We start from the raw sequence: 12,489 nt of genomic DNA, 5'->3' as shown, positions 1-12,489 counted from the left end.
GCGGGGATGGGTGAAAAAGTGGAAGTGATTAAGAAGCACAAATTGGTAGTTACAAAGTAATCCTGGGGATATAAAGTACAGCATAGGGAATACAGTCAATAATACTGTAATAACTATGTATGGTGTCAGACAGGTACTAAGTTTATCAGGGTGATCACCTCATAAGTTATATAAATGTCTAATCACTATGTTGTACATCTGAAAGTAATATAATATTGTGTGTCAACTGTAATTGAAAAACAAAAAAAATATTAAAACAAAACAAAACAAAATGAGCCTAGAGATAGAGTGGTCAAATGTGAGAACAACATTATGCTGTAAAGAGGTACAGACTCCTGTCCACCCACCCCCACCCTTACCAACACAAATTTGGGTTTGTAATAAGCAGATGGAGGAGACTGATGTCCTTTTTCTGAGGGAGGTAGATTCTACCTTGTAGTTCCTAATGGTGCCTAATGTTTCCTCTCCCTTTGCTACTTAAAATATAAGTAACAACCAAGTAATAAAACTAATATTAACACTTTAAAGTGAGTTGAGTGGAAAACAACTTGAAAATGTCTTCTGTATTTGGGGAAATGTGCATAAAGTTCTGGCCACACTTCCAAACCCAGAGAAAATGAACACAAAATATAATACTGTTAAGTTGCATTTTGAATTTTATTTTACTGCCTAGGAAATGTCTTAGTTATTGAAATAAACATTGGAGGATTTATAAAAGTACAGCTATGAAATAGCAAAATACATGTTAAAGGCGAGCACTGAGATACCAAAAGGCTTTACTGTAAGTCCAAGTTCAAGAGTTTTAAAGGTACGTTTGTGCTATTTCATAAAAGCTAGCCTGTTAACCAATGTTTTGTTTCATTGTATTTGGACATGTATTAAATTTATCTAATTTCAGAGACTGATTAAATTATCTGACTTTAAAAATCTGGGCAGAAAGAAAGCAGAAACACTTGAAAGAAGCAGAAAGACTTGAAGCTTAAGTTGCAAACTGAGCACTTATTGTCTGCTTGCTTATTTAGAGTATTCAGTAAAATAAAGCAGGTAATGAGGCGCCCAAACCACTTCCACGGAGTTGCTTACCCACGTCACCTACCGTCTGTGTGTGGCATCATGACCGTGAGCTTGATGAGGTTTGTGTACTCTGGGTCCTCAGAACCCATGTAGCGCAACTTAGCAGAGAATGGCTCTGCTCCCACTATTCCCGGCACCCGGGGCTGACAAAGACCTAAAATTGAACATATTTATGCTAATAGAAGATAACAGACCAAAGAAGATAAAATACCAAAAGAATATTTTAAAAACAGGCACTATTATTTTTCTATGTACTTTACAATTCTCTCTGGACTAAGGCATTGCTCAGAGCAGATAACAAGGAAGCAGAAGACCATTATGAGAGAATTCATCACAGCAGGCAGTTTAGTGGTTTCTGCGTAACATTTTGGGTATTTTATAGAGTTTGAGAGAAAACAGTTGTTGTTCAATGTGATTTAATATGTGCTGGACATTCTAGGTTATGATCATATTTATTCATAAAATCATTTTAATATGAAGTGTGAACAGACACAGTAAGAATGACTGAAAACCACAAGAAAAAAGGTACGTGTAGTTTAAATAAATTTGATGTTTACCCTAGAATAATATACTTATGACTACTTATAAAATATACATCATTTATAAGCAAATAAAAATACTCTCATTTTTGAAACAAAAACTAAAATCTCTTTAGAATCAGAGAGCAAAATGTATAGTTTTCTCTATACATGTAATTTCTTATAGTATGTGTTTTATAAATTGTAACATTTGTGTATCTATCTATCTATCTAATCTCTCATCTCTCAGTGACTCCCAAGAATTTTGACATGAAAATCATCCCCCAGTGTTTGCTTTAAGAGAATTGTGATGTTTTCATTTTAATATCATGAAAGGGACCAAGATATTGAATTACAATTTCAAGAGAAATAGGCAATATATAATTTCCTTTTTATTTGTACAAAACAGAGGAAATAGGTATTTATTGGGATAGGAATAAAATCAGAGGCAGGTGTCAGCACCTGGGCTGTCTGTTTTATTAAAGGAAGACTCATTTTAAGGCATTATTTAAAATTTTTTTTTTTGGGTACCAACACAATAGTTTGGTTTTAAGAGAAACTTAAAAAAACACATTTATTTAATCCTAATAAAAGAGCATGTTTACTATACATGATATCAATAAATACTGATCTTTACTATATACCATTGGGAGGTGGTACATATAACCTTGTTTATGCAACAAATATACTTCTAAAACATTGTATGCAAATGGAAGCTTTTGAAATAGAATCTTATAGAGTGTTGTTTTAAAAATCTAATTTAAAAACTCTTCTGCAGAGTGAAGATTGGTTTATAAGGTGGATTTCCTGTCTTTTCCTTGTTATCTTTATTTATATCTTATTCTCTGCCCCCAAGCTGTCCAGGATCCAGCCCTGAACACAGTCTCCCTAGTAATAATAAGGTCTGGGCGCAGGGACATGCCTTTCTACCTAGACTGTCCTTCCCCTCCCGGCCCCAGAAAACTCCTACTCATCCAACAATCAGCTTAGAGTGCCTTGGCATCGAATAGGAGCCAACTTGTCCAGGTCTGACCCTTGTATCCTATCCGCTTCATTTCCTGGTCCTCCCATGTCTCCCTCTCACATGTCTCCCATTTCTCTCCTTGTAGTTCCCAGAATATTCCATGTTTTTTTTTCAGGCTTCTATGAGTCATTGTTCACGCTTTTTTTCTCTGCTGTCTTCAGGATTCAGATTAAGCATCTCCTCTTCGATGAAACCTTCCCTGAGCCACTCAAGGCAGAAGTAACCACTACTATTTCTACATTTCTGTGCCTTGTCCAGACTAAACTTTGTGTCCTCAACTTGAGTATGAACTCCTTGAGGACAGGAATCTTGCCTTATTTTTCTTATTGCCAGCATACAGCACTTGTATTCCAGCAAAAACTCTGGCATATGATGGGTGGTTAAAACGCGTGGAATGAGTAACTATTTGTCTTCTAATGACTATTTCTGTAAAAATGGATTATCATTTTTAAGTACTTTAGAAGAGTAACAGAGGCATTTGAAAGAATCAGTAGCAGAACCTAGACATGTATACTATTGCACGGTATCCCGGTGCCCTGCATGTGAACACGGCACCGCCTTACCTTCTTCTCGGCCGATGGTCACGATGGGGCTCATCAGCTCCAGGCCTTGGTTGCCATCGCCATTGACAGCACGAGCTGCACACTGCACTCTGGAGCCAGGCTGGAAGTATATGGAGTCTAAAGTGATCATCTTGGATGACGTAAAATAGGTGTCAAAGTCCACCTCTCTCATGGGGCTGGTCACACCGTCAGCGCCAGTGGGTGCACTAGTCAGCCATCGGTACCGGGTCAAGGTGTCATTGATGTTCTCACTCGCACAAATAGAGCCTGTTTTGTCATAGTCTGAATATTTAGGGTTACAAGCCTATGGAAAACAAAGAACTACGTTAGGGCCACAGTAGAGCACAATGTGTAAATTATGCCTTCTCCCCCTTCATTTCCACATGCTATTCACGCAACTTTCAAATTTCTATTCCTAGCCATGGTAGCTGTTATGAACTCTAATCTTGCATTTCAAACAGCTATTGGACATTTCCACCTCTAACTCGAGACAAGCAAAACTGTTATTCATTTCATTTTCTCTGGACTCCTCAGAGTTGCTCAGTCATCCTTGTTCCTTCTCTGTCCCTCCCTTTGTCTCGCCTTCCCTCCTTCCCTCTTCTCTCTCATCTTTTTTTTTTTTTAAATTGGGGAATTGGGGGAGGGGAACAGTGCTGGGGAATCAGGGGAAGGGGAACAGACAAGTTGCTGTCCTTTTATTCTTCAGTCTAGTTGTGGAGGATCGCTCACTGCGGCTGCTGGCCGCTCACACTGGCTGCTGGCTACATACGGTAGCCCATGGCAACCCACTGCAGCAGGGGCTGCAGCTTAGCCGTCACAGCGACTCACAGCAGCCCAGCTCCAGGTTGAGCTGTTGTTCAGCATCTTAGCTGTGGATGGCAGTGTCACTGGCCCTCATATGTGGGATCCAAACCGGGGCCGTCTGGCCTCCCAAGCCAGCTCTTAACCATCGCGCCACCCGGCCAGCCCTCCGCTCTCTCATCTTGCCCCTCACATCCAGTGGGTCAGTGAACTTGGTTGATTCTTCTTTTGCAATATTTCTTAAGTTGGTCCTTTCCTTCCCATTCTCAGTACCATCTCCCTAATTCAGGGCCTTTCTAGTCAAGTGACACACTGCTGCCATGGTAACGCTCCAACACAACCTCTCCTCTCATGACATTCTTCTGTACTAGAACTCCCTGCTAACCAACAAATGAAGTCCACATTCCTTAACATATCATTTAAAGGCCTCTGTAACTTGACACCAAATTATTATTTTTGCCTTGTACATTCAATAAACATTTATTGCATACCTATTTTATGTAGGTCATTATATCAGGGCTATTGTGATATACATATAAATATGTTCCAGTTTTTGCTCACAAGGAACTTATAATTTAGAGTCAAGTAGGCAAGTAGAAGTGTAATGATTATATGCCATTTTTTTGTTATTCTTCTAGATGCAGTTTGTGATGTAATCAGTTCTTTCGGGAATGATTTTTCCCTTATTTGACTCTTCTTTGAATCTACTGAAATTCCTCCTGACCATCCCAAGCCTTCTCTCACACATGGAGCCGCATTATTCTCGTGACAATGATCACATCTTGCCCTATAGTAACTAATTCTTATGTATTTTTCTCTTCCTTATTTTTAATTTCCTTGAGTGCAGAGTTCAACCCTTATTTATTTTTCTATCAGTGACAGATTCTGAGATAACATGAGAAAACACACTGAGTACACATTGGTTAATAAACTTTTGTTGGATAAAAGAAGAAAAATGAGAGATTTGATTGTTATAGTTTCCTTTCCAAAGTTCAAAGCTTAAACCTTCCAGTATTTCCTCACTTTTATTTCTTCATGACAAAGCCAATACTACATTGGTTAAGTTTATAATTCTTTTAAATAATTATTTTATAATTTTCCTTAATTTTCTACGCACCGTGATACAGATGACAGGATAGCCAGACACAGGTCCACCACTCTCTTTAGCTCTAGAAGTGTCATCATACATCAGTAAGGACACAATTTGAGGGACAGAAGGAAAAGTGACATCTGCCATGCTGTTCATTTCTTCTATATACACAATGGCTTTGGTCACCTAGAAAGAAATGATAATTACCTGTAATTATTGAAATATTTGACTCTTGGTGCTTCTGTACAGGACAATGCCATATGCTTGGCAAATCTCTGGCTTCATTATGATGAAAACTGTCACAGGCAGAGCTCCGGCAGAGTGATAGGCCCTAAGTCGTTTGTTCCACTCTAACCCTGGCACCTTGGCCATATCTTATAGTACCAGGGGAGGGTACCTGAGGCCAGGGCATTCTGGCTTGGTCAGTGGCCCACAGGGTATTTGGGTTCTAATATTTTTTTCTCCAAATTGTGATGAAAAGTAACTAACTCTGCCTTGGGGTTATGAAGTAGAAGACCCATGAAAAAGTCAATTAGTTGATAGTGGGAGGAAAGCTAGAAAGATACCCTGAGAAAAGGTAGATCCTAAGGTGGCAGTAGAGGCTATGTGATAGCATGGGCCATGCTGAAGTGGATGCCAATAAAAAGCAAAACTTTAAACGGGCAGAGGCCGGAGCACAGCCGCAAGAACAGGCAGAGGGGGAGCTCAGTCAAGACCTGAGAGGAACCTGTAAACACGTGCTGCTGGTAAGGAGACCAGAACACCATGCTGATAAATTAGCCTTAGCTCCTAAATAACCTGCCCATATCCGAGTATCACAGTTTCCAAGTCTGAATTTATAGGTGTAAAAGAAGCTTTTATGACTTGAAGTGATTTGAGTGAATCTCTGTTCCTTTTACTCAAAAGGGTTTAATACAATGTTCCCTAAAAATAACAACAAAAGATTCATTTTTTTATGTGACCAAGACTTATAACAAAGATTTTCTGCCCATATTTCTTGAGTTTTAAATATGACTTTAAAGAAAAGCAAGGCACTGTAGCAGAAATACCATCAAGTAGTAAAAATTACAAAACGATAACCAATACTTAAGGAAGAAAATCTCTCCAATTTGATCTTCTTCTAATAGTGAAACAAATAATCCAAGAAATAGAGTAAATGTAAGCATAGATATTATAAACATTGGTCTGTTCCTAAAATCATTCAGCTTTAAAAGTTATTTTAGGTTTAAAGGTCAAAATTCTGTGGTAATGATGTTTAGCTTAAAGAAAATCTGGTTGCTGATAAGATATAAATTAAACAGAGAAAATAAGTGTTAGGACTGTAACATTTTGGTCACTGAGGCTCTGTATATCAATTTAATAAAGTTAGGATGAAAAAGTGGGGATTTTGAAGGTTAGCAAACTTTTGTGGGTTAAAATGTGTGTTTTAATGAGTTCTTGCACTGAATTAGTAGTCTCACCTTTGTGCTGAGATGATGCTTTCTCTCTGGAAGTTAATCCTAAATTCAATCGTATTGACTGAAATGGGAAGGGTAAGTGGGCTGACGTGAGGCTCAGTGACTCTAATCTTTGAGTTTCTACAAACATGATTTTTCAAAAAAAGACAGGAATTTCATGTTTATGATCTAATAGGAACACAATCTATTTAGGCGGTGAAAGGGATTATGTGCATCTCCTTTATATGAGACTTGTACGAGTCCCATTACTTTATTGTACAGTATGTGATGCTTACATGCAGGTTTTCTGATAAAATGCTGGCCACGGATTTATATCTGCATTTTCTTACTTACCTGTGTCTCTGCTATCATATTTTCATCGGGTTTTAGGTGAACAGTGAAGGCTTCTCTCATCTCTCTAACTCCATCAAAGATTACTTCAATTTCAACAATGTGCTGGGTTTCTCCCTCCTTAAACTCAATTTCTACAAATGCAAAATCACAGATTTAAATCTTTTACATATGAATATGAGAAGTTTTTGTTAAGTTTTTCTGACAGTATTTCCCATAATGAGAAATGCATTTTACAATATGGCCCAGTGTGTGTATGGTGTGTGTGTGTGTGTGTGTGTGTGTGTGTGTGTGTGTGTGTGTGTGTGTGTGTGTGTAAAAAGTGGAATAAAAACTTAAAAAATACCCATCACTTATTCTTACTATATGCATTAGACTCTAATGTTTTCTATTCTATTCCATTTTATGCAGAAGAAAATTTTAACCATAAGCTACTAAATTGACTTGTTGACCCTCAATTTGAAAAAGAATGCTGATTTATCAAACAGACAATCAACAGTTCTAATACTGGGACATAACCAGACAAACTCACCTTTAATTTCCCAGAATTTCCAAACCATCAGTACGTAAGTCAAATGAATACGATCCCCAGATATTATTGAATATGAATAGTATTTACATTATGTATATATCTAGAAAAGCTGGATATAAAATTGTTAAGATTTTATCAACATATCAAATTGTATTTTAAAAAGACTTGTTTTTGTTGTTTTGGTGTTAATCTTGGAAATTTGGAATCTTTTTTTTAAACATAAATATTAATGGCATTGTTTTCTCTCACCCATGTCCTTCCTCACTAAAAAGAATTGCTTCATTGTCTTAAAAATTAAACCCAATTATATGAATCCTTTTTAACTATTCATTTTAAAATTCTGAAAATGTTAAAAATTAATTGATTTTATTGAACTCATGAATAAGCAGCTGACTATACTTATGAAGCTTGGATAAACTATTTTGTTGGTTTTACTATACCTTTTGAGAAATTGGCTCAGGAGAGAAAATAAAGAAGATATTGCATAATTATTCCAATTAAAGAAGGTAACAGATGCTGCTTTCTGATGTAACTGCAGTTCGATCATTATAATTCAAAATTATAAGTCCTTAAAAATGTGGCAGAAGAAAACGTGTTTCCGATGTATTTTTCTTTTCCTACTTATTTTTAAATTGTAAATTATAAAAAAGTTTTTTAAAAAAATTGACTCATTTTAAAAATTAGTTCTGTTTCTAGATTCCGCTATTTTCCTCATTAGCTTTAGCTCATTCTGTGAGTCTGTTAGTCTTAGAGTCTTCCTACCCCTGAGAGAGCTTAAGGCTTTTGTCTCCGAGGATGAAAATAGCTGATAATTTCTGGCCCACCAATTTGTTTGGTTTGACCTGTGTGACACCACATTAAAAAAATTAGTTTCTAACACGTAAAAATCTGGGACTTTTATAGGAAAGTATAAATTTTTGAGTTCTCTTGCACCTTTTCTGCCTGCAACAGTGAGCTGGCTGTGATAATACAGACTTTTTTTTCAGCAGGGAATGGACTTTCAGGTTCAGGACCATTTCATCCCTCCATTTCCCCCACACACTTCCCCTGCTTCACTCATTTTCATTGCTTGTCTTAGCCCTGTAAGCATTCAACTTTTGTAACCATCTGAATTGTACAGACCAGACCCAATTTCTACGAAGTTAAAAACTGAAGTATTTATTTTAAATTATTGTTTTCTTATAGCACATGTGTTGACAGTTGCGTTCTCAATCACTTTAGTCTTTATGTGTCACTTTACACATTTTTATCACAAAAATATTTAAACTTTTATTCTATATTTAAGTTTTTCTGTTTATTTATAAAGGACTGACCTCAATTTGGACCATAAAAGAAAAAATGAGAATATGTTTCGGAAAAGGTTAAATTTTTATTATAAGCATTATAAATAGCACGTTGACATTTATGGGATATAAGAGACACGGGCTGCTTTAATGTTATTGAACTTTTTTCTGACTTCATTTATCAGTTTACTATGTAGATATAATTTTGTTTCTGTTTCAGCAAAAAGAATTATTTCTAAGAAAAACATTTTCTGCTAAAGGTCGTATCGTGCATATTTAGAAGATGTTTCCGTCATGTAAAACCTGCTCATAATAGAAAGTTTTATTTTAGATTTTATAATTTAGCAGCTAAGCAATGTTTTTCATATCTGATTTATTCCAAATATATTATCATTTTTTAAATAGGGAATAAGTATTTATTTTAAATTATTGTTTTCTTATAGCACATGTGTTGACAGTTGCGTTCTCAATCACTTTAGTCTTTATGTGTCATAAAGACACATAAATATGTGAAAAACTGAGAATAACTTTGAAGCTCTATGGTAATGGGCTGTTGGAAAAGTCATGACACATTTTTGCAATGAAAAACAGAGAAAAAATATGTCATGACTTTCCCAACAACCCAACAGTTTATCAGACTTTTACCATACAAGCTCCTTTGTAGAATATGCTATTTTTTTCTATTGTGCCATTAACTTTGTTACTCATTCAGTAATAAATATTAGTCATTTTCTAAATTGTGTTCGCAAGTTATGAGACTAAGATGAATGCCTGAAGCTCTATGATCACCAGGAACTAATGATTGTTGGTAGTGAGAGGTAGGAAACTAGAAACAAAGTGGATAAGGAGAACTTCAAATAATTCATAAACTTAATTTTGGACATCAATTTATATTTATGCTGACAGCAATTGAGAGAGAGAGAGAGAGAGAGAGAGAGAGAGAGAGATTGATTTGTTTTAATTACTTATAAAAGTAAATGGTGAAATTGTCCATAAGCTTGAAGAAGCAGAGGGATGGATGAAAAGCATCCATAATGGGCTCCTAAGAACCAGAGAATTCATGGTCTTCGTGGTTGGTATCTCACCACCCTTTTACTGCCTTCCATGAACACAAAATTTTGTAGCTTAAAGTTTTAGACTGTGGTTGTCTTATAAACTAAAATAGACTATCATGATCTCAGTTATTATGCACATTTTCAATGCAATGGACTATTCCAGGAGAGTTATTATTTAATACCTGATTACCACAGTGAAAGTGAAACCAATCAAAAGCTAAAGTAGGCTCAAAACAAAGTCATCTAGCATGTCTACTCAAAATTTCCCTAAGTCCTAACACATAGACCCTGTAAGTCAAAAGGGAAAATCTTGGAAATACATTCCGTTTCTTTGTTTTTATGAAGCAGATTAATTTTAAAACGTATGTTTTTTTTTTAGCTGAGCCATCCTGCCACCTGTTGGCAGCTCAGCGGCAGCGGCAGCTCAGCTAGGGCCGGGACTCGAACCACTGTTGCTCAGAGCTCGTGCTCTTGAGTGAGCTCTTAACCAACTGAGCCACTAGGACGACCCAGGAGTATGTATATTTCTATTTCGATTAGCTATTTCTCTTATTGTTCTCAAGGGCACTTGGACTAGCAACAGTGTAAGCACCACCCCTCTGGAGACAGGCCCTGTGAGCTCCCATACCTTCTGACACAGGGTGGTAGTCTTCTCCAGAGGTGGCCGAGCCGTCCTTGGTGTGGACTCTCACGATAGAAACCTTGGAAGTGTCTCCTTGGCGAATCACTGGAATCTTTATAACCACCAACTCTCCTGGTTCTTTAGGTTCACTGATGCTAAATTTGGTTTCTCCAAATTTAATAATTGTCTCTAAAATTGTGAGAAACAGGGACACATTAAATTGTAAGGGGAATGCTTGTTTTCTATACCTTATGTTTCTTTCCACGTGAGGGGAGTTTAATTACCATTACACGCCTGGCTTCTCTCTATTCTCTCACTCAATATTATCGGTAAATGTGTTAGGAACAACTGAGCGCGTCTCACCCAATTCCTTCCTTAGGAATTAACCAGTCCCCAGAGAGCATATGCGCTAGGCAGTCTCTATGTACCAACATTTTTATGGGAGCAGGCCACTGAGAGTGAGAGCGGAGGGAGGAAATTGTAGGTCCAGGACTACCTGCATCCAAGGGTGTGTCAGGAGAAGAGGGAGGTATGAATATTTGGGATTCATTATTTAGATATAAACCCTATTCTTCAGCATCAAGTTTCAGTTTTAATGTGTATTTCATTCCCCATTTCACTTAGTCTTCTTTCTATTTCTCAATCACTTTAAAAGCTTTGTCAAGAAGAGGGGGATATTTTCTAAGCCATCTAACATTGTAACATAGATAGATTTCAGTTCCTAGTTTACAGCTGAGCACACGAAGTGACTTCTTACTATCAGCATCGTCTCGGATCCTTATCAGAGTTTCATTTTGTTCACCAATGGCAGCCCCAAAGGGAGAGTTGCTTTGTGGGGTGCCAAGAACCAGGCGGAGCTCCTCTACTTCCTCATAGAGTGTGTCATCCATCAGCTCAAGGATACAAGGCTTTTCAGTCTCCCCTAGAACAATAACGACAGCAGGTCAATCACATCCCACAGGCCAAAAAAGACACATCTGCAACTAGAACATAGCACCACAGGGCAAGGATATTGCCTTTTCCCTGCTTTATGAACAGCGGAAATAATAGTGTCTGGCATGTAATAAGCCTTCAGTAAATATTTGTTGACTAAATGACTAAATGTTTGAACATATGCAATGACAGGCTGCTACTTGTATAAGAAATTTCTTTAACATCTGTCTTTAAGTCCTGTCATTCATCTTAAGAAAACAAAGAAAAAAGAGCAAATGCCAATTTTGTTCATGATTTTCTAGCATTATGATCAGGAAGAAAATTTAGCAGCCTTGTACACATTGATCATTGTTAATTTGACTACAGTACTAGTTTCTATTCCAATTACTGGATCAAACTGATCAAAAAATTTTTTTTAAAGATTTTATTGGGGAATTGCGGGGGATTCAGGGTGGGGGAACAGACAAGTTGATGCCCTTTTGTTCTTCAGTCTAGTTGTGGAGGACGTCGCTTCACTGGCCCATGTTGGTATTATCATTATGCTCTTCCCGGGTGAGGGAGATCAGTCACCGGTCACTGGATGGCCGCTCATGGCGGTTCTTGGCAGCTCAGGCTGGCTGCAGGTCGCTCATGGTAGCTTATGGCAGCCCACTGCAGCTCTGCTGCAGCCTATGCCATCGCCAGCAACTCACGGTAGCCCAGCTCCAGGTCAAGCTGTTGTTCACCATCTTAGCTGGAGAGAGCGCAGCATCACTGGCCCTCATGTGGGATCCAAACCAGGGCCCTGCTGCTCAGAGCTGGCGTCCCAAAACAACTCTTAACCAACGTGCCACTCGCCTGGCCCCTGATTAAGTATTTTAAGGCTCTGGATACATATTAAATATCTGACATCAATTTCCTTTCATTTGTGTCATTTGAACATTGTCTCCCAGCATTGTGAAATTTACACGTGATAAGCCATTAGCGCTGAATAAGTTTTGAATAAAGAATGTAATACCTCACTGAAACTAATCAATACGTTGATGCAGAAACCAAAAGGACATTCATTCACCCTGTTACAATCTGCCTCACCTTATTATCATTTAGTGCATGTAAAACTATGTCACGAGCTTGTTGGAATGAAGAATTTGCATGTCCCTGATATATATTACTCACCCAAAAATTTGGCTTACTCAAATTCCAAATAAAAATTGCAAGCTCAAATTTA

The 12,489-nt window shown here is 37.5% G+C and overlaps 1 protein-coding gene across 1 annotated transcript in view; it reads right to left on the bottom strand.

Moving 5' to 3' along the window:
* FREM2 (FRAS1 related extracellular matrix 2) overlaps positions 1–12,489 on the bottom strand; it is a 196,196-nt gene that overhangs the window by 19,880 nt on the left and 163,827 nt on the right. Inside the window, exons 10-15 of the mRNA XM_019658718.1 lie at positions 11,107–11,271; positions 10,356–10,538; positions 6,861–6,991; positions 5,098–5,256; positions 3,180–3,483; positions 1,097–1,228 (exon numbers count right to left, since the gene is read on the bottom strand). Of these exons, the coding sequence (XP_019514263.1) occupies positions 1,097–1,228; positions 3,180–3,483; positions 5,098–5,256; positions 6,861–6,991; positions 10,356–10,538; positions 11,107–11,271 (1,074 nt within the window). The remainder of the gene's footprint in view (positions 1–1,096; positions 1,229–3,179; positions 3,484–5,097; positions 5,257–6,860; positions 6,992–10,355; positions 10,539–11,106; positions 11,272–12,489) is intronic.

This window comes from Hipposideros armiger, unplaced genomic scaffold (assembly GCF_001890085.2).
Source record: "Hipposideros armiger isolate ML-2016 unplaced genomic scaffold, ASM189008v1 scaffold_287, whole genome shotgun sequence".
NCBI lineage: Eukaryota > Metazoa > Chordata > Mammalia > Chiroptera > Hipposideridae > Hipposideros > Hipposideros armiger.
This window is presented reverse-complemented; position numbering and strand designations above follow the sequence as displayed.